This window comes from Cucumis melo, chromosome 9 (assembly GCF_025177605.1).
Source record: "Cucumis melo cultivar AY chromosome 9, USDA_Cmelo_AY_1.0, whole genome shotgun sequence".
NCBI lineage: Eukaryota > Viridiplantae > Streptophyta > Magnoliopsida > Cucurbitales > Cucurbitaceae > Cucumis > Cucumis melo.
This window is the reverse complement of record NC_066865.1, coordinates 24,778,999-24,801,043: the sequence shown is the minus strand read 5'-3', so window position 1 is coordinate 24,801,043 and position 22,045 is coordinate 24,778,999. Positions and strand designations below refer to the sequence as shown.

Below are 22,045 nucleotides of genomic sequence, written 5' to 3'. Positions count from 1 at the left end.
CTCTCTCTCTCTCTCTCTCACACACACACACACATATATGCTATTGTTGGAAATCATATGTAAAAGGAGGGTATTGAAAACATGAATAGAAGCACAACTTTATTCGTTTAATAGTAACATTGCTGTGTACTTCAAGTGATGAAATTGAAAGAGCAATGATTATATGGACCGAATTTATTCCCAAGTCAGATGTTGAGAAGGAAAAGGGAATTAAGTATATGTGTAGATATATTATTTCCATCAACAAAGCATAAAACAAATCTAAGACGTACCGTTTATAATTAATGTGTACCTCTACTTTTAAAACCATACAGAGTAGAAAACCCAACCCAACATCCTTAAATTAATATAACATAAACATAACATCTCCCTATGGAACTCGATTACCTCAAATTCTTTTCCAAGACCCTTTGTAATGAAAACATAAAGTGATCACCTTACACTGGGGCTTGCTTGATTACCTCAAATTCTTTTATTTCTACGACAACAATCTCTATACATGGAGATTTTATAACCAGTACAACACAAAACTTGAAACAAATTGTAAGTTTAATTAGCAGTATAGGGTCTCACCAGATGAATAGTGTTCAGTTTGAATTGCACAACAAGAGCTTACAGGTGTATACTTCAAAAGCAGCAACAGCAAGTAGAGTAGATATAGTGGAAGCAATATAAAATTTTCTCTGGACAAGTGTAAATAATGGCCGGTGGTACTCATGAAGTAACTGCACCTCGAAACTCAACTCCAACCACCCATTATCACTTGAAATTGAATCTCCACCCTCATAATCATCTGGGTTTCCAGTATTCAAAATCTGTTGGGAGATTTCATTCTGTTGCTTGCAAATAATATCCAATTGATTTTGAGCCCGATACAACATGAAAGCAGCCTCAAGGAAAAACAAAAGGTAGAGAGAAGTAGAGGCAAGGCTGAAGCCTAAAACCATCCACAAATGATGAGTGCAATTGAGGAGGGAGAGGGAGGAAGAAATGTGATACACCGACGAACAGGCGGTACCATATAAGGCAAGCAATAGTCACGTTTTGGGCTCTAGTCTCATAGTAACGAACTCTCTGCTCTTGCTTTTCAGCAAGAGGTTTCAGCCTATCAAATTTCCTCTTCAGCTCTTGGAACCTCATGGCCATGGAAACCCACTTACAAACTGATATCTATGAGAAGATACGCAGATGTAATGAAGAATATATATTGATTGATCCAAGAAAAGGGATGGCACAAAAAACAATAAATAGAGACATTACATTTTCCGACCTTTTTTCTTTTAATCTTTTGTCGGAAACACTTACTTTCTGTTAGAGAGGATTTACTTAGACTTCTATCTCTAACCTTTTATCTTCTTCAACTATATATATATATATAATTTACTTACAAACATTTGAATATCTCTCTATTTATTAAGTTATTTTTCTTTTTCTTTTACTCGCTGGATGTGTTTTTTCTTTTTTTTGGCAGAGAGAAGCAATTGTTTAATTTTTACTTCATTTGTAACTCTTCACCGATGAATTAGGATTGTTTACTTAAAAGTCAATATTTAAACATTTATGATTATGGGGTTTGTTATATTTATGATTATAGGTTTATGGTTGATTCAAAAAATTTGAGAGGTAATGAGTTTGAACTTTGGACTTGGAAAAAAGTTAAATAATTGTTACAAATATTTAAATTTTGATAAATATTGTTTATTACTCATTTCAAATTCTATCAAACCATAAAAAAAAAATAAAAATAAATAAAGTATGTATTGTAGCATTTCTTTTTTTTGATATATGTATTGTAGCATTTCTTTTTTTGATATGCATTTGGTAAGCAAATCAATTTTCTATTTTAAAGCTAATTAGTTGATTCATTTGTATTTCATATGAATTTTTTTCTAATAAAAAAAACCATGTATTAGATGAGTTAATGTGAACCTCAAAACACAAAAAGACAATATAAAAAGCTTAGTCCTATATTATATATTCTTTTGACCGTGATAAAGAAGAAAGGAGTTAGAACTCAAAATCTCTTTTCTTCTTCTTCTTCTTTTCTTTTTTATTCTCTTGTTGGGATCGATGTCACTTTCTTTGGACCTTCTTTTTAGGGATTAGCCAAAGGGAAGAATCAAATTTAGAGGGAACAAAAGTGATGGTATTACTTAATAACTCCACAATAATGAGAGGAGACAAATCCACCAGTTGTGGAGGTTGAAATAAAGCTATAATCTATAACCCAACCACAAGTCCTTCTATGATAAAAATTTATTACTTTGTCATAAAGGATAATTAACTCGAGGTTTTAGTACCCTAAGTTGTTTTAAAGGAAAAAAAAAACCAGACTTAAGTGTTGCTCTAATCCCAATAAATAAGTCAAACTAACATCCTTCAGACAAGGATCAATAAAGGATGACAGAGAATTAAGAGGAATGACTTGTGAGAAAAGAAAATATATATATTAAAAGATTCATAGATGTTAAAAAACCCAAAGTGGAAAAGAAAACAAGAAAGAAGAAGAAAGAAAAAGAGTGGAACATATAAAGAGAAAGAGAGATATGACAAACCCTTCTGCTATTTGATCACAGAAGATCAAATTAAAGTAGGGTTCCAAAACCCTGTCAATCATATTTATATAATAGAGTAGATAAACTATTCTAATCTGTTTTACACAATCTCATAAAAGCAACAAGAGTACAAGGCACATTCGCCCTGTACCCTTGTAGAAAATTGTACACAAATGGTTTATATATAAATTAGGTAAAGTTCCATGTTTCCCACTTTTTATTTCTAATTTTTACTAACTTTTTTTTTAAAATTTATATATATAGGTGTGGTTTAGAGAGCCGAAATGTAATTAGGATTACTAAAAATTCGAAGAGTTCATAGCACAAAATTAACGTTTTATCGGTTAAAATACATGAGATAGTAATTTTCATCTTGTCGGGGTTGCCAAAACTGAAGTCGTAAAAAATCACACAAGATAATAGTTCGGTGGTAAAACTGTTTGCCAACCTCTTTTGACGTAGGTTGAAGTTTAACTTCTTACTTTACTTTTACTAATCATTAAAATTTCTAGATCCGCCGCTGCCGGTTTCTGTCTTTCTACACTGGAATATAAATGTTTTCCAATTCCATATGCTAGAAACAAATGTAAGAACTCTTTTTCATTAACACAAGTAATAAAAGAATACAAATGGGCAACACAGGAAGGAGAGAAAAGGAGCTGAGAACAAGGTTCCACAATATTCTTTGACTATAATTTAAACATAAAACTTCCATCACATTTCGCCCTCTATAATACTTTTACTTTCTTTCGACACTAATTTCTAGCAAACAGATTTTACACCCAACAACACTTGAAAAGCAAAACTCTATCCCAAACGATATTCATTTTAGTTGCACAATAAGCACTTGCAAGCATATAACTCAATAGCAGTAATAGCAAGCAAGGGACATACAATGAAATAAATATAAACTTTCCTCCCAGTCTCAACAACTCGAAACTGATCAAGCATAAACATCCTCTCATGGAAACTCAATTCAAATCCATCAGAATCTTCTCCAGCCTCCATAGATAGATGGTTTTGAGCTACCAAAATTTGTTGGCAAATTTCAGCGAGTTCCTTCCGAATTATGTCGAGTTGATCATGTGTTCGAGATAACATAATGACAGCATCCATGAAAAGCAAAAAGTAGAAGAAGGTATAGAACAGAGTTAAAGCCAAAATGACCCACCAATCCTTACACTTGAAGGAGAAAGAAACACCAAAGAAGAAGAGGCGTCCCCATGAAAGGTAACCAAGAACAACGTTTTGAAGTTTGGTTTCACAGTAACGAAGGCTTGTTTCTTGGTTGTCATTGATATCTTTCAGCAAAACAAAATTCCTCCTCAAATCTCCAAGCTGAGCCATGGCAATGGATCCAAATTGGAGTTTAGGAGAAGGATTGAAAAGAAAGGGGGATTAATTGGATTGTATGTTTCTGAAAGGAATGACTTGGAAATGAATATCCAAGCTGAAGTGAGCTTTATAGAGAAGTTTAAACATGTGATTCGCTCGTGAGGTAATGGTTGAGAAGGCATAAATAGCGGCACCAAAGGGACTTAGATTAGGTGGTACGAAGCTTCCTACAGGCATGGCACCAGCTTTGAGCTTTGACTGTAGAAAATAATATCCGACAAAGGAGATAAACTTTTTTAGTGATAACAATACAACAATAGCCCTTTTACATTTTTACTCCTAACTTAGTCTCTTCGTTTAATAGTTAATTCTAGTAAATATAACAAAACATAGTAATATTTACAAATATTTACGATCCGTGTAATAAAATAAAAAATAAAAAAGTTAAAAAGTCCGTAAAATATTCTCATAAATATCAAATATTCGTCTGATATTGTGGACGATTTTTCACTTCCTCAGTTCTTCTTCATATTTTTCCACTTGTTCCTTATTCGTGATGTCTTCTGATGTCTTCATTGTCCACGTCATCTCTCGTATATTTTCACTTCCAGATCCAAACGATTTTTTAAATGTTATAAATCTAAACGATTTTTGTTCAAGATAGTGTACCAAATATAACAATCTTGAACAAAAATTGTTTAGATATTCATATACGATTGTTTAAATGTTAGTACACGAGCTTGTACTAAATATAAATGATCTTAGTTCACAATCAATATCATTTAGAATTGGTACAATATCATGTACTAAGATCATTTAGACTTGGTACACGATCGTTTACCAAAATTTAAAGAATCTCTTATACCAAGTCTTTCATGCATGTGTGCGACCCATTAACCGTAGAGTGTTTTGTATTTCATATTGTGACTATTTTTTATTTTCAAAATTATAAATATTTTCGTGTTTTGTTCTATTTTTTTTTTAAAATAATGGTTAGTTTTAAATTAATTAATTTTGAAATAATAAATTAGTTTCCACAATCTTTTTCCACCTTTCACAATCAATTAAAATGTCCACATCATATCTAATTTAGATTAATCTATAGAACGTTAATGCCAAAGTGAGAATTAGTGAAATCGGAAGGAAAAGGCGAAAGGGATATGAAAATTGATGGATGAAATGAAAATAAAACCTAAACCATCGATGATTAGGGAAAACAGAAACCAAAATTTCAACGCTTTCAAATTATGTCCACATCATATCTTCTCCACATCATTAACTCATAACTATCTTTACTTTGAGTTACTCAAGAATTAGGGAAAGCAGAAACGAAATTTACAACGAAATTTGTACAAACCCTAAACTAAAGAAAGAGAGGAAAGGTTAGAGAAATGGGAAATGACGAATGAAACCAAACTCTGTCGAGGATTAGATGCATTATTAAATCAAAATTATCCCCTAATGTGAACCCACAAATTCCACAGCGGTCATTATATAATAATCTGAATTTGTATCGCCCGTTGGGAGCTTAGAACCCTCGCGTGATCTCCCAAAATTCGCGGCTAATCTCCCTCTCTCACATCATCACTCATATACCCAATTCTTTGGTGGAACAAAAATGGAGAATGAGAAGACAGGACAGAGGCAAATGCTGTAAAATATATTGAAGGAAAGAAGATATGAATATTATAATACTAATGAAGTTTTCAAACATTACCGGTGTTCGAGAAACGACCCAAAACAAACGCCATGGATGAAGCTCTCCGTGCCTTTCGCTTTTATTTCTACCCCGAATTCTAGGGCTCCTCAATTTTGATCAAATTGGCTCATATGGTGTAGAACTTAGTTTCAAATTAGTTAGGATCTTGGGTTGTATATTTTGGGTCAATTTTCAGTCTAGTTCTAATCATTTTTAAAATGTTGATTTGATTTTTAATGATTTTAGTAACCCATGTTTTGATGGCAACCATTAAGGAATTGGTCGACAACAAACAAACAAAGAACTAGAAATGTCTTCCTTTGGAAAATGATTGTATTGATATCTCCCAAACCAAATCAATAACTTTTAAGTCACTACTACCATAATTCAACTATGAATATGAAAAGAGGGACCATATGTAAGCATACAGAAATCTTAGATTTTTAAGGACGTAAATATCTCAAAATGACCGTTTTTCCTTAGTGACGAGTAACAAAACAATGTTTCAAAATAATGACTTTCAAGATATCGAGAGAAATGAAAGAATGTACAAGGGCATGTCAACCCAACGAAAGAGAGACCAAGCAAAGTCGCAAAATGACATAATCTCGATTGTAATTTTGGTTACGGCTTTTAATTAAGACTCTTTTCCACCAAGCTCTTTAATCATTGACATTAAATTTGAGGATAGCTAAGGAGAACGTTTGGAAACCCCCTGTTTTCTTTTTCTTTTTCCTGGGAAGTGGTCTTATGTATGGGGCACGGAGTTAAGTTATTAGTTGTCTGTTTTCTTTTGTAGTTGCACAACAAGCACTTATAAGCATACAGTGAAACAGACAGTGAAATAGATATAAACTTTCCTCCCAACAATGCTAGAATGATCAAGCATGAGCATATTCTCGTAGAAACCGAATTCAAGTCCATAACAAAATTCTCCAGCCTCCATTAGATCCAAACCATCTCTGTTCTAGGCAATCAAAATCGAAATTTGTTGGCAAATTTCAATTAGTTGCTTGCAGATTATGTCTAGCTGGTACTGGGTTCTATATAACATAGTCACAGCATCTAGGAAAAGTAAAAAGATGATAAGTAAATAAAACACTTAAAAGCCAAATGACCCGCCAATTATTGCACTTAAAGGACAAAGAAGCCAGAAATACCAAAGAAGAACAAAAGGCCCCAAATGAGATAGCTAAAAACAATGTTCTGAACTTTGGTTTTATGGTAACACCCTTCTGTTTCTTGCTTCTTGTTTACATCTTTCAACTTCTTAAACCTTCTCTTCAACTCTTCAAGCCCCATGACAATGGACATGAATTGGGTATTCAAGTAAGAGAAAAGGGAAGTGCACTATTAGGAAAGAATGTCTAAAACAGGATATGAAGATCTGCTTGGATCTTTGACTTCAAAAGAAGAAGGGAAAACACTGACACTAGTTAAAATGGATAGAATTCAAGATAAAAGTGATTAAAATCTTGAATGTCAATTAAAATTGGTATGTTTTGATAAAGATATTTAACGGCCTATTTTTTGCACTGATCAAACTTAGTTAATAATTTTGTGTTTTTTGGCAAAATAAATAAAAGTAAATTTTCCACCAGGATATATGAGTTAACCTTATGTTGCATTTTAAGGGGAAGAAATCCAGCAAATGGATGTTGTGTTAACTTATCTATTTTCCTTCCAAAAATTTATGACAAATGAACACTGAAAGCTCACATGTGATTTATAGAAATGATACAAGAAAATCAAAGATCATACAAACTCCATGCTAATGTTCATCTAACTGAACACAGGGGTAGCAACATGAAGAATAACTATAACTATGGACAACCAACATTAGCTTGCAATTTCAAATGGCTAAATATGAATAGTCAAGAGAGATTGGTCTCTACCGTATTCATCATAACCATAATCTTGTTCGTAGTTGTATGTTTCTTCCATATTCTCAAAATCTAGACAAGAGCCATGTGTTCCATCACCATCATAATCATCTTCCTGCTCCATGTCACAATGTTTGTATTGTGTGGATTCAAATTCTTTTAGTTGTATACCATGTCTTGTCCGTCCATTCAGCGTGTTCTTCACATTTCTTTTTTGTCGAAGGCTCAGCCTGCAATGTAGATCACAATACAATATCCATGAAGATACACGTGGTTTTTATGAATACACACTACAAAGGAGCATTTAATCTTTTATGAATTCAAATGTGAAGAACTGTCATAAAAGAATGTATTTTGGCCGAAAAAAGCAAGAAAAAGTTAGTTTCCATATAATAAGTTTTATAATTTTCTTTGCTGATCTTCAAACCTGAAATTTTAGAAACTTTTGCTCTGAACAGATCACATTTTCTATCATACAACTTATCATATATAAAGAGAGGAAAATCAATAAGCATGACCAAAGACAGAAAATGGATCAAGGAAATTCTTCCATTCTTTCATCTAGCACTACCTTCACAAGGTAATCCAAAAAACTGAAAAAGGATAATTAGTGGTACAGATAACGAGTACTTCTTGAGGGAAGATGGACAGATACAATTGTAATTCAAAAAGAATACTTGCTGACTTGCTGTATTATGTATTGAAGTCACATACTGGTTTACATGGGAAATCTTGAATCGAAAGAAGGATATAGGAACTTTAACTCTTAATTAATTTTGTTTTACCTCGTATCCTTTTCGTATCATGACCATATTTCCAATGGGAAGAAACAACGTTTGACATGCGAGAGGACATTCAAGAAAAAATTGAATCATAGGATTTACAGAATCCCCAAAACACTCTACCAGCACCCACTAATCATGCATCTAAGAATAAGGGATAAAAAAGGAAATAGAATCTAAGACTAAATTTTGTACCAATGCTATCACACGGCTATAATATGACATGTTGTCGAAGTGAAAAAGCCTCACCAATCCCAAAGTAAGAAACGCTTTGGCCTCTGATGTTATCTCTTTAACTTTACTATCGCCTTGGAGGTCAGGAATCGGTATGGCTATGGATTAACTCATCTGAGCATATTTACCGGCATCCAATTCAACAAGTGTAACATCCATTCCTATAGCATAAAAAACCAGGAATGAGTGCATTGAATCAAACAATAAAATTATAAACCAAACCTCGTTTTCAAATAAGCGTAGTACTCAAAACAGCATAGCTAAGATAACGTGGAAAAACATGAAGAAAATCAGTCAGCAAAGCAGACAAGTTGAGCTGAAAAAGATATTGAACAAAAAAAAAGAACAAAAGTTCGCAGCAAAGGCAACGAAACAATACAGTAGAGAAAATAGGAGCTAGATCCTGAAATATGCTAATAACCAAGAAAATTGCCTGAGTTTCTCAAGTGAAAGGAGTTCACGTGTAAAAGAAGTAAAGTATCTTCAAGTGATAGAGAGTCTCACACACTTAGGGAAACCTAAATTCTACACCACTAATATCCACATACTTGGGAGGAGTTTAAGTTCAAGAGGGAGTCTCACGTCTAGGAGGGGTCTAGATGAGTTAAGCTCTGTCATTGTAATCTTCATTAGCTACAGATAAGTACACCATTGTAATCGCTTAACTTAATTATATTAACGGATCATTTTTCCTATGCACATTGCCTTCCAGACGTAAGTGTATCACCAAACTGGTTTACCAACTTCCTATGTTTTATTGTTGTTTCTACATCTGTTAATTTACTCTTGTCTCTGTGATTGCTAGGATGTGTTGTGTGATAGCTATAATTTGTGTGAAAGAATTGCATTCCAAAATTTTACTTAGGTTTCTACTCTGTCAACAACAGTAAGATATTAAGTAACCTACCTAGATTACCCATAACAATTATCACAATGGCAAGTTAAAATCCAGGTTGTACTTGAAGTAACGCTGGAAAAAGAGTGGGTTCTGACTTTAGACCAGGTTTCTTTCTGGAAGCTGTTTGAGACAAAGTTTGAAAAGTTCCAATAGTTGAACCCAACTCAATTGATAGACGGCTGTTTAATATTTTGCTATTGTCCAAGTAATGGAGAAGATTGGCTACCTGAGGATATTCACAATTGTTTTCTATATCCTTGAGTGTCTAGACAAACTTACGTGCACCTCGACTAATACCGTAGGACGACTCGCCTGACTCTACAATATTTTGGGTGTTAAAGAAACTTGTAAAAAAATTAATTTTTAGGTAGTGGCCACCATGGATTAAACCTATGACCTCTTAGTTATCGAAGATATTCACAAATAAAATTAATTATTGAGCTTGTTTTCGATCTTGCTGAAAACATGAATAGAAGCACAATTTTATTTGTTTAATTGACATTGCTGTGCATTTCAAGTAAAATTGAAAGAGCAATGATTATATGGACTGAATTTACTAAGTCAGATGTTGAGAAGGAAAAGGGAAAGCTCAGTGGATGTATGTGTATCATATTATTTCCGTCAACAAAGCATAAAACAAATATAGGACCGTTTATAATTAATGTGTAGCTCTACTTTTACAACCATACAAAGTAGAAAACCCAACCCAACATCCTTAAATTAATATAACATAAACATAACATTTCCCTATGGAACTCGATTACCTCAAATTCTTTATTTCTACGACAATAATCTCTAATATGGAGATTTTATAACCACAACACAATACTTGAAACAAATTGTAAGCTTAGCAGTAGGTCACCAGATGAATGTTCAGTTTGAATTGCATAACAAGAGCTTACAGGTGTATACTTCAAAAGCAGAAACAGCAAGCAGAGTAGAAATAGTGGAAGCAATATAAATTTTTCTCTGGACAACTGTAAGTGGATGGTACTGAAGTAACTGAACCTGGAAACTCAACTCCAACCCCCCATTATCACTTGAAAATGTATCTCCAGCCTCATCATCATTTGGGCTTCCAGTATTCAAAATCTGTAGGGAGATTTCAATCTGTTTTTTGGAAATAATATCCAATTGATTTTGAGCCCGATACAACATGAAAACAGCCTCAAGGAAAAATAAAAGGTAGAGAGAAGTAGAGGCAAGGCTAAAACCTAAAACCATCCACAAGTGAGGAGTGCAATTGAGGAGGGAGAGGGAGGAAGAAGTGTGATACATACCAACGACGAACAGGCGGTCCCATATAAGGCAGGCAATGGCTACGTTTTGGGCTCTAGTCTCATAGTAACGAACTCTCCGCTCTTGCTTTTCAGCAAGAAGTTTCAGCCCATCAAAATTCCTCTTCAGCTCTCCTAACTCCATGGCCATGGAACCCAATTACAAACTGATATCTAGGAAAAGATATGCCGATGTAATGAGGAATATTGATTGATCCACGAAGACAGGGATGGCAAAAGCAAGCATTATATACCTTTTCCTTTCAAGACTTTCAAAGACACTTTCCTTTCAAGACTTTCAAAGACACTTAGTGCTGACATCAGAAGTACGGCTCTTAGTGATGACATCAGAAGTACGGCTCATCAGAAGTATGGCGATTATATTTCTCGATCTTCCTTTCTTTCTCTTTCTTACGGCGTTTAGATATCCAAAATGTAAAGGATCTTCCTCCTCTTTTCCTTACGTCGTTAATCTAACCACTTTAGATTTGAATTCGAATCTAAATGATAAACCATAATTGACAAAGACGTTTGGACTCCTTTTTGTTATCTTCATCCCTCGTTCATTCAGCCTCACTTCATTTTTTCACATTTACTAACTTTTTTTTTCCTCTCTTTTCTAATAAGGCCGGGCCGAATTTATTTTTCTCTCTTTTTTTTCCTCAGAAGAATCCGCGAAATAAAATGTTTATTTTGGATAAACGATAAATTTATTTTTAAATTGACAAAATAGCAAAATAGATAAATCTAAAGAAAAAAAATTGCTGGAGCAATGTCTTAAATATTCCTGGCTAATTAAATGTCTCTACTTAAGTCACAAACTTGATTCCTAAATACAATTGTTCAATAACTCTAAATACCTTATAATTAAAACCAAACTCTCACCACACAATTAACACCTATCACCATCAAAGTTTCACATTATTTCTACGTGTTTCATGTTTTCTTTAAATCGATTAGAGCTAGCTTTCAACTTCGTCTCCTTCAAACTCTTTAAAGTCTTTATACATTTAGCGCAAATCAAAGAATTTTTTTCTTGTTGGCTCTTCCGACCGAAGACTCATGTGTCGAACAACCCACTGCAAACCCCAATAAGAACCAAATTGAACGGTTTGATAATCTCCTTCAATTCAAAGTTTTCATACATTTCGCGCAAACTCAAGACCAACGTTAGAGGCCGTCAAACGCTGCTCGGAAAAGCCCTACGTCAAAACCTTTATGTCTTCCTCTCCATCAGCCGCACTTTTCTCCTCTCTTGTTTGCAAGAAAAAACTTTCTCCCTCTCATCGTGTTTGTCTTGCATCACTACACCTTCTCTCTCAATCTCCTTCTTTTCTTTTCTCAAATAAAACCTAGAAGATTCAAATAATGGCAAAAATGTTATTGAGGCATAATTACAATTCTAAAATTTAAATTCAAATTGTTATTAAAATATATATTATTTATTATATAATAAATTGTTTAAAATATAAATTTAAAATATAAAAAATCAAGCTTAGATTTTTCTTCCTTTGGTTTTCTTATTCTCTTCTCTTCACTAACTTAGTATTCGTATAATTAGTACACATTATATATATTATTAAAAGTACATACTACTTACTAAAAGATGAATGGAATGTTAAATCATCGATTGATGAGATGAAAAAAAATAATAATAGATGAATCCATGATGAAAGATTTATTTTATTATTATCAATTTTATTGTTGGATTTTTCTTGTGTGTCTTTTATTCTGGATTGTCTTGAATGGAAGATAAAAGAATAAAACTCTTTATGAAATTTCTCTTTCCTACCAAGAGTTTCTATATGGGGCATTGGCTTATGATTTTCAATGCTTGTGTTGTTATTTAGGCACAACCATGGAGGAAGAAGTGGAAAAATTTTAATTGGGAATGCTAAGAATTAAGGGTTAAGACACAATTAATCGAAGAGATTATCGATAGAAAAATTAAACTTTTAACATTAATTTTCTTTAAATTTAGTCTAAAATATACAACAGTGGTAGCTATAAATATAACAATTATATTAATTAAAAATATTAACATATATATAAAGATTTTAAAAAATTATAAATATAGTAAAAATCTATTAAAATCATTCTTAGGTTATTTATTTATTGATTTATAATGATTATTTGATTATATATTTATAATATTTTAAAAAATATGCCTAAGTTTAGTATTTTAAATTTAATTGTTATATTTGGAAGTATTGGAGTGGAGATTAAAATTATTTTTTAAGGTAAAATGAATCAACAAAGGAATTGAGGGAATTAGGGATTGAAGATTTGTCTTTTAAGGCCAAGCCTTGGGTTTTATTGTCGTCGATTCGACGACGATTTCAATCGAACCACGTAAAACCACGTTGCATTGATGAAGCTTCTTTCCTCACTCAACTTGTTATCGCCTTTTCTCCTACACAAGAAGGTGCTGAGGGAGCTGAAGGAGCTGAAGGAGCTGAAGGAGCAAGGGCAACGCAGCTACTAGAACAATCTTAGGGTTTCTTCTTTTTTTGTTTTGTTTTGTTTTGTTTTGTTTTTAATCGAATTGTTCTGTTCCATCCCATGCGTAATCGATTTCCTTCCAATTTCCGGATTCTGATTGATCCGGCGCTTCTCCAATGTCCACTGCAACAAACCCTTGTTGCCACTCGCTTTCCTTCCGCCCTGCTCTTCCCAATTCTAGCTTTTCGATTAGGGTTCATTTGAAGCCTCTCCTCCCTCGTTTTCCTCTCAATTCAAGCATCCATTGTGCCACCAATCTCTCCCGCCGCCGCCGAAATGTATGCTCTTTCTCTATCTTTCCCTTTCTCTATATTTATACATATCCACAAGAGAAACGGGCATTGTTTGTTTCCGTTATGTTGAGAAATGATTAATTCTGAAAGGGGGTTTTCGTTTTTTTTTCACTGGCTCTAGTGTAAAGTTTGTGTTATCTGTTGCTTCGGATAGGAAATGATGTATGATTATTGGCTGTCTTCTAAATTTTCTTTATAATGAAGTTTTTTCTTCTGAACTTCTCTCTGTATTATGAATTCGGATGGAAATTGAGTTTGAATCTGATTCTTTACCAGTGAACTGTAACTGTTCATGGATTTCTTCAGTTGACATTTGTTTTCATTGAATTCTCACTGGAGGCTTATGCCTTCTTCTCTGTTGAATTGTTTTTATCTTCAAGAAATGGGAGATTTTCTGCTTTCGTCGTGAAGAGTCCTCGTCAGAAAATTTTGAGTCCAAGTCTGTGGAAGATAAATTGGTAGAAGACCTGGTGACAACCCCTGAAATCAATCAACCGAGTGACCCGAGAAAAGAATGGGTGACTAGTTTATACAAGGTAAATTTACGTTCACAACATTTGAATGACTTTATATTCTTCAATTGTAAAGGAAAGCTACTTCTACGTTCTCCTAAACGATAGCTCTGTATGCCCATATACTGTTTAGATAAATCCCTGAATGAAATATATGTGTTAATGCAAGCACGAATGAAGTAGGTCGTAGAGAATGTAAAACTTGATGAAAGAAAATTCGACTAGGTAAATAAGCCTACCGTGGCATCCAAAGTACTAAACTAGGGATCAAGTGTACTTGTTCTAAGTTCGCTAATATATATACTTAACTGTTTTACTTCCTATGGGAACTTCCAATCATATATATCAAATACGGTTGATCAAACTTACAATAACCGGAAAATCACAATCATCAGCACCTTTGACTTAATAACATGTCTGAGGAAACAGGTTAATATGGTGTCGAAATTTGGATATAGCTCCTTTGAGTGTTTTTTCCCTCTCTATTTTAGTTTGTTAACATTTGTCATTCCAGATCTTCTTTGGCAGTTTAGTGAGATATTCTATTTTTACTATGCATCGTGTTAAAGAGAGCAACTTGTCTATTTTGTTATCTATAGTTCAGTGTTAAAAAAGGTTATGTTGGTGTGGGAGCTGGAGGTTTGCTTGAACAATTGTCTCATACATTTGACAAGTCCACTTGATTAGTATTTTTGCAGATTTTTTACTTATATTTTAAATTACCCTTGATGGTAGAATTACCAGCTCTTCATCATCTCGTAAATTGATTAATTGTAGGGACATTTTTTGTTAGAAAAATGTAATATCTTAGCTAGCCCCTCCTGTAAGTAGCTTCCTAAAGTTAACAAAAAATTACTGTTGTCATCATCATCATTGTAAAAGTGTAGAGGAAAATAGTCCCTTTAAATGCATTTATAGCTCTAAGGAGAATTAATAAAGTGAACACCAAGTGATAGCACATGCCTAAGTTGTGGTATTCTACTCTCCGAGTCCGAGCCAATATGGTAAATGCCTCTAGCAAAAGTCAACTGTTTTCTTCGTGAAGATAATTCAATGGAAAATAGCGATTCACATTAGTGCTCATGTGGACAAACTCTCTTTTCTTTCTATACTTTGTTTTGCACCTTTCAAATTACCAACTATCATTGATATGTGTTGTTGCAACCTGTCAGAATAGCAACGGCCAAAGTCATTTGCACAACCTCATTTGCGTTACACTTTTCTTGTAATTTTCACTCTCGAGTAAGCATCAAACAACAAAGCAATCACCTCGTTATTTCAAGAACCCTCTATTCTTTTTCTTTTACCCTTCAATTTACTAAGCCTATCATCGATATTTTACAATATATCAGAATTATAATGACCAAAGAAATAATATGTCGCTTATCATTTATTTTGTTAAATGACATCGTGCTACCTATTACATATTAGATTAATATGTTACTATCGTTCATTTGCTTAGATCTTGAGGAGTTCATTATTACCAAACTATCATTGATATGCTGCTGCCACTCATCAGAAAAGTAGGGAACAATGAACTTTTAAGACTTGGCTCTTTTTATTGATTTATACTGGCGTAAATATCAGCATCTTTTTCATGATTACAACCTTACTACTCTAGTATAAAAAATAACATCTTTATACTGCCACCTTTGCTTGCTGGCTTGGGAATTTTCTCCTTTATTGTTTATTTCATTTCACTGGAATCCATTTTTCTTCTTCAAAGGGATTTGTACGAACTAATTTGCTCGTTACTTTTCTTGTGATTATCCCATTTGAGTGACATCAAACTACGAAGCAAAATTTTTATTTTATTCTTGTTGCCCGATTCCCTCTCCTACTTTTAAGAGATCCCTTCTGGTTACCTGAAGGCCTTGAACTGAGAAAGTCCACAGCCAAATTTGTTTTATCTGCCCCTTCTTTTTTTTTTCATAGGAGCCACGAGAGAGTAATGTTCCTAATTCTTGCTCTGCTGGAACTGAGGTTGGAGAGGTATTTCTTCTTAGTTATTGTTGTTGTGAAGCTTGAATGACCAATCCTGCTGCTTTTCTCCTCCCTAAAACTACTAAGAGTGAAGTTTCTGATTGAATGTAAACCATGGTGTCCTCGTTGGGATTTACACTTTATGCTGCACTAAATCTTTGTGGTGCCTCATTCAACATTTTTTTTTTATCTATTTAATTTAGTGATTTCCATCCTGTGATCAAGAAGCTGACTGCCTGGTTTACTTTTATTTTGTGAATCTCAGGCCGTTGAATCAATATTTGTTACAAAGCCATGGGTGGTTCCATGGACAGCGAAAACCATTGTTCAGGTGATGCCTAGTTTTCTGCTATGTTTACTTTTTCTTGTTTTGTTTATCTTGTACAATCTAGATGAGCAGCCAAAACTTTCAAAAGTTAATATATGTTGATGTGGCTGTTTTCCTTTTGCTATATCATGATACATTTTAGGCATTGACATGGAACATCAAGATTGTGTTCATATAATGTCAAGTAGACTTGCCGAATTGAGCCCAGTAGGAAGTTCATATAGAGTAGCAGTCCTATGAAATTGAGAAAAACAAAATGAATTTAACAAGTTAAGTTTTCTGGTGATGTAGGTTATGCTTCTCTGGGTTGCTTCATTTTGGGTTATAGGGTCATGGATAATTCCAATAATAGCACATACAGCCGGATACAGAAAGGAATTCATGACGCACAGAGGGCAAGCCTTATACAGCCTTCTCACAGATGTAGCCGAAGGGCTTACCGGAATGGCAATTCTGCATCGCTGCCTCTCAAGATTCCACCCCCTTCCACCTAGCTGGTTTAAATTCAGCTTTGAAGGGAAATGGCAATTCGATGTTGGTTTAGGCTGCCTAATGTTTCCACTTGTAAACCGTCTTTCACAGGTGAATCTAAACTTGTTGCCCGTTCTTCCCTCAACTCCAATTACTGTCTCAAGCGTCGAACAATCAATCGTTGCTAGGGACCCAGTGGCAATGGCACTCTATGCAGTGGTCGTGTCAGTCTGCGCTCCCATTTGGGAGGAGATTGTGTTCCGAGGGTTCCTCCTACCGTCGTTGACCAAATATATGCCAGTATGGTGCTCTATTTTGGTGAGTTCAATAGCCTTTGCTCTCGCACATTTCAATATGCAGAGGATGTTACCTCTAATACTGCTGGGGATGGTGATGGGTACTGTGTATGCAAGGACTAGGAACCTTCTACCATCTATGTTGTTGCATAGCCTTTGGAATGCCTTTGTATTCTTAGATCTCATGAAATAAATGTTGATCCTTAGACTGTAAATTTTGATTTCATTAAAAGTTATATTATGTGTTTTGTTGTAGCATATGAGTAAGTTGAAGTTTTCCATTTCCTATGGGTTATTGTGAATTTTGGTTTCACTAGAATCTTATTCAACATTGTTAGAACACAAAATGTTGGGATAACTTGGATGTATTTTCAACGCCAAATAGTTCCATACTTAACAAACATTTAGAAATTTGAACATTAGAAAGTGAAGGATAATGGGTGATTACAAAAAAAAAAAAAAAAAAAAAAAAAAAAAAAAAAATTGTTTTATGCAGATAAAAAGTGATTTTATTAAAAAGAAATCACTTGTAAAGGAAGCACAACAATGTTCCAAATATTACTTTTCTTTTTTCACTAAAAAGCTGAGAGAATCTTGAAAAACAGAAAAGGACAAAGGCCACAGAAAAGGGTTTAGAATATATAAATCAAAGTATATGCTGAAAGATGAAGAGACCAAAATGTTTGTTGTTGAACACTACAAATGATTTAGGCCTTTATTTTACTTTTAAGAAACAAACAATGTTTGGACCTTTTAAAATATTGTTTCTTTTTTGGAAACTTCTGTTCTTCATTCTGTACTACAATACTACTAATCAGTCAGTCTACAGTAACAATAAATATAATCTGAAATATCTTTTATTTTTTAAAAAACATAAATTCTAAAGATTATTATTATTCACTTTTTCTATAAATACATAATTTGATGTCTAAACTATATTAACTGTTCCAATTTAGTTTGTAAGTTAGTGTAGTTCAATCAAGTTTATAACAAATGATAGCAATGAAATAAAACAGTACCCAAGAATGTGATGTGCCATATTTCATTATTCTAAAAAGCAAAGTTTGATCTATTACTCCACAAATATTGAACTAGAAAAGTCAAGAGTTTACATTGGTATTCTACATAAAAAAGCTAGCTCGTACAGACATGGTTGATAGATGATATAGTTGATGTCAAAAAATGGACTAATGAGTGAGTTTATATTTTTGGGAGAAAATGATAAAAATGTCTTATAAAACAACAAATTTTGAACTTGGGGTTGTGTTAGCCAACGATATTTTGGCACTCAAGTCAATAAATGGTTGAGATGTTTAATATTATATACAAGGAGTTTTTTCACGTGTTTTTAAAGAATGAAAAATTTAGGCTCTTAACTACCCAATATAGTAATTGATGCCTTAACGACTAACTCTAATCAAGCCCTTCATGAATTACTGGTTAAGAATTCAAATCACTATGATCACTTGGCCTAGTGTAAATGTATCTGATGGTCCTCCTTTGTGTCGTTGGCTCCTCTACATAAATTCTTCATGGGTCCTTCATGATACAAGTAGGACCTTTAGTCTTCCCTCATTTGTCCCACCACTCTTGTCCACTTACGAAAACTTGCTCTTATCAAAGTCCATAGCAAAGCTAAATAGAGCATGACGAGCCTTTTTTTTCTTTTGTACATGTAATAAACTTAGTTTATAAGAATCTAGATTTTTCCAAAAAGAAAGAAGTAGTTGTCAAATTAGCTAAATAACCAAAAAAATAAAAAAAAAACTTTATGCGGTGAACGTGGATCGAACACGTGACCTTCAGATCTTCAGTCTGACGCTCTCCCAACTGAGCTATCCCCGCCATTTGTTTATTAAGTTTTATATTAACATAAATATATATATATATTTATATCTACCTATAATTTTTTTAAAAAAACTTTAGTTTATTTATTACAAGCTTAAAAAGTATACTTTGTCATTTTTATCTTTTGATTAGAGTTTACAATTAAAAAGTACAATCGGATCATATCTCCACACAATTGTATGGTAATATTAATTTTAAACATAATCATTCACGATTTGTCCTCATTTATATACTTACAAATTTCTCTTTCCTAACGTATGTGAGACAAACTTAAATTTGTTTGAACCTAATTAACAATCCTCCTCTCGATCAAAGTATATTGTTTTTAGTCTCTCATCATGCATCCACCACTTTCGATCCACCATCTATGAGAGTTTGCTCTTATCAAAGTCGAATAGACCACATCCATGCATGATTTTTTTTTCTTGGTACACACTCCATTTCTTAAAAACTAAATTCAAAAAATAGCATATAAAACATTATAAAAAAAAAAACAAAATGGCTAACTAAAAATATATATTTAGCCTAAATCAAAATATCCAAACAAATTTTAAATATTCCCCCTTCACTTTAATTTCATTGTTCAAATTCCACTATTCATTCTCTTCCCCAAAAATCATCCATAAGGGGAAAAAACCCATTCTTATGAAGAAAATAAAAAGAGAAGATAGAAAAAGAAATAAAAAACCTATTAGTTAAATTAATATTTTTTTATATATACACACAAGACATGAACTTTTATAATTACATGATATCCTTTTTCCCCCATAGCAGATGGCCAACAGCCTTCTCCTTCTCCTTCTCCTTCTCCTTCTCCTTCTTCCTGATCTTAATTCCTTCAAATTATAATATCATAAATTCCCAAAATTAAGCTCATCACTGTCATCCATGGAAGCTTCTTCTCAACCTCTATCCATAGAAAGCTTCTCATATAGTTGGTTAGTGAACATGAGATCATCCTTTGAAATTAGTTGTGCCAATTCCTTTAGAACCTCTCTTGATGAAGCTTCCTTCATTGAAATGGATCCTACAATGCCACCTTCCAAGAGATTCTACTTCAGTACTAATTCCTCTCCCCGTTCTAACGACTTCAAATTCCCTCCTCTCTCCCCCTCTCCCTCTCTCCCTCTCGTTCACGCCGACCAGCTCATCTCCAACGGCTACCTCGTCCCCGTATAACTCTCTCTCTCTCTCGAATCGAAACTCTTAACCCTTTTTTTTTTTTTTTTTTTTACATTTTCTCTTAATATAAACTTTTTTATTCTTTTCCTTAATTCTAAATTATAGTTGCAAGTGTACGAGGGCGTATCGGGTGTCATGATCGGTTCACCTGATGCGGTTAAGCTCGTGGCGGAGCCACCAGGAAAATCAGAGTCGTTGAGGAAGACGTGCAGGAGATTATCAAGGCAGATTTTCGAGAAATATTTGAACTTTTTAAGGCCACTTTGTAGAAGGATTCAAAGGGTGGGAAATTATGGGAATAATAATGGTAAGTTAGGAGGGAAGAAATTGTTGTTCCATGGTGGAAAATATACTACTACTACTACTACAAGGGAAGCTCATCATCAGTGTATTGATGAATGGAGAAGATCTTCATGTGATTCTGAGACCTCAATTTATGATGCCGTTCTTCACTGCAAAAACTCCATAGGTCTGTCTGTCTCTCTCTCTCTCTCTCATTTTAATTTCATTTTCCTCATCAATATTTCTCCAAATATATTAAAAGTTGTTGACATTAATCTGCTCATTTACCATAACTATATATTTTTAGGCTTTCTTACTGTTGGGTCGGATGAAATTGTTGAGAGTAAGACCAAAGTCAAAATCTTTACTGTTACATAGAAGATGATGTCTTGATAGCGTATGAGCTGAGGCCTCTTTTAGGTGAAATAAAAATCAGAGCTACGAAAAACATAATAATTAAAATCGAATACTGTCAAAAGGAAAAATCATATGGTTGTTAGGATAATGTAATTTTGTCCTAATTAATAATTAAGTGGTAGCAGCTCCATCATAATTTACATGGTGGGTGTGTGTTATAAAAATCTAAATTAAGACATATTACGACAAAAGTTCTAGTGAATCAAATTACTTGATATTTGAAGCTGATATACTACTTCTTTCCTGTTAAACATCACTTTTGAAACATACTTTTAACCATTCAAAACATATCAACCTTGAAAATCATTTAAAAAAGTAAGAATCGAACATTTCTTACCGATTATTTTGAATATTTATTAAAGGTATATGTTGTTTGAGATCAGTTAGTTTATTTCAAAACCACTTCCACCATACATATGATCTTATATATATACAACGGTGGAAGGATTATTCAAACACCAACACTGACATGCATGGTTTGAAAATTGTTTGATGTTTTTTCAGGAAAATGAAGAGGGAGAAGAAGAGAGCAAAGGATGATGATGATGATGATGATGATGATGAACATAGGGACGACAGTACAGTTGTTGTTTGTCTGTTTTTAATTTCTGTTTGTGTAATTTTGTGGGGATATATATGGAAAAAAATGCAATGGTACTGTTTGTGTTTTTGTCATTGTGAGAGTAAATTAAAGAAAGACGAATCTGTTTTGGATTATGAGAGTGGAAAAATTGTGGCCTTTGATGGAAAGGTGAAAAAGGCATATATATATACATACATATCATATTAAATTTTTATTTGTCTTTATGTCTTGTGAAACACAAACCACTAAATTTAAAGAGACAGTACTAAATCTCTCACTTTCTTCTTCTTCTTCTTCTTCTTTCTTTTTTTTTTTCTCCCACACTACTTTTTCCTATTTCAAAGTTTTCTGTCATAATTACACAATCAAACAGCAATGTGTCTGATCATGCTGATTTGGACTTCACCAACATATTTCAATGAAACTCTCTATCTCTCAAAGTTTTAGTTTGATATATATATATATATATATTTATAGTATCTGAATTAACAACACAATTAACAATAGTTAGTTCATACAGTGACGAAAATTAGATTTTTTTATAAACTATATAAACTAAGTTAGATATATATCGATATTTATAGATACAAATCTCTTTGAAATTATTTTTGGTTTCAACTTTTATTTAAAATATCTCTTACCGAATCCAGCTGTCTATGACTTATATATATATTCATAATCAATC

General features: G+C 33.3%; 3 protein-coding genes and 1 non-coding gene across 8 annotated transcripts; 2 read left to right on the top strand and 2 right to left on the bottom strand.

Moving 5' to 3' along the window:
- Positions 1–7,204: 7,204 nt before the first annotated feature.
- Positions 7,205–11,233, bottom strand: LOC103482931 (uncharacterized). 5 transcript variants are annotated; one of them, XR_007823577.1, is made up of 5 exons: positions 10,918–11,230; positions 10,667–10,837; positions 10,395–10,496; positions 8,504–8,649; positions 7,205–7,702 (listed from the first exon to the last, which is right to left on the bottom strand). XR_007823577.1 is itself a non-coding variant. In XM_051089958.1 (2 exons), the coding sequence occupies exon 2, from the start codon at positions 10,812–10,814 to the stop codon at positions 10,260–10,262; it is 555 nt and encodes a 184-aa protein (XP_050945915.1). In that variant the 5' UTR covers positions 10,815–10,837; positions 10,918–11,233; the 3' UTR covers positions 10,014–10,259. The 5 variants fall into 5 exon arrangements, 1 of the variants encoding a protein (XP_050945915.1); XR_007823579.1 differs by having other exon boundaries at positions 10,289–10,837; positions 10,918–11,233; XR_007823578.1 differs by having other exon boundaries at positions 8,504–10,496; positions 10,918–11,233.
- Positions 11,234–12,895: 1,662 nt separating this feature from the next.
- On the top strand, positions 12,896–17,306 carry LOC103482932 (uncharacterized). Its single transcript, XM_008439331.3, has 4 exons — positions 12,896–13,443; positions 13,839–13,994; positions 16,219–16,284; positions 16,573–17,306. Exons 1-4 carry the CDS (start codon positions 13,282–13,284, stop codon positions 17,239–17,241), a joined length of 1,053 nt encoding a protein of 350 aa, XP_008437553.1. The 5' UTR covers positions 12,896–13,281; the 3' UTR covers positions 17,242–17,306.
- A 1,514-nt stretch (positions 17,307–18,820) lies between these two features.
- On the bottom strand, positions 18,821–18,893 carry TRNAF-GAA (transfer RNA phenylalanine (anticodon GAA)). The gene has a single exon. It is a non-coding gene; the product is annotated as a tRNA-Phe (tRNA).
- A 633-nt stretch (positions 18,894–19,526) lies between these two features.
- LOC103482933 (probable membrane-associated kinase regulator 6) lies at positions 19,527–21,584 on the top strand. The gene is made up of 3 exons (XM_008439332.3): positions 19,527–20,069; positions 20,184–20,547; positions 21,282–21,584. The coding sequence occupies exons 1-3, from the start codon at positions 19,785–19,787 to the stop codon at positions 21,287–21,289; spliced, it is 657 nt and encodes a 218-aa protein (XP_008437554.2). The 5' UTR covers positions 19,527–19,784; the 3' UTR covers positions 21,290–21,584.
- The last annotated feature ends 461 nt before the right edge of the window (positions 21,585–22,045 follow it).

Coding starts and splice junctions, on each gene's coding strand:
- LOC103482931 (XM_051089958.1), bottom strand. CDS start 10,814: ATGGCCATGGAGTTAGGAGAGCTGAAGAGGAATTTTGATGGGCTGAAA.
- LOC103482932 (XM_008439331.3), top strand. CDS start 13,282: ATGTCCACTGCAACAAACCCTTGTTGCCACTCGCTTTCCTTCCGCCCT. Junction 13,444..13,838: donor TCTCCCGCCGCCGCCGAAAT/GTATGCTCTTTC, acceptor TTTATCTTCAAG/AAATGGGAGATTTTCTGCTT. Junction 13,995..16,218: donor GGGTGACTAGTTTATACAAG/GTAAATTTACGT, acceptor TGTGAATCTCAG/GCCGTTGAATCAATATTTGT.
- LOC103482933 (XM_008439332.3), top strand. CDS start 19,785: ATGGAAGCTTCTTCTCAACCTCTATCCATAGAAAGCTTCTCATATAGT. Junction 20,070..20,183: donor CCAACGGCTACCTCGTCCCC/GTATAACTCTCT, acceptor TCTAAATTATAG/TTGCAAGTGTACGAGGGCGT.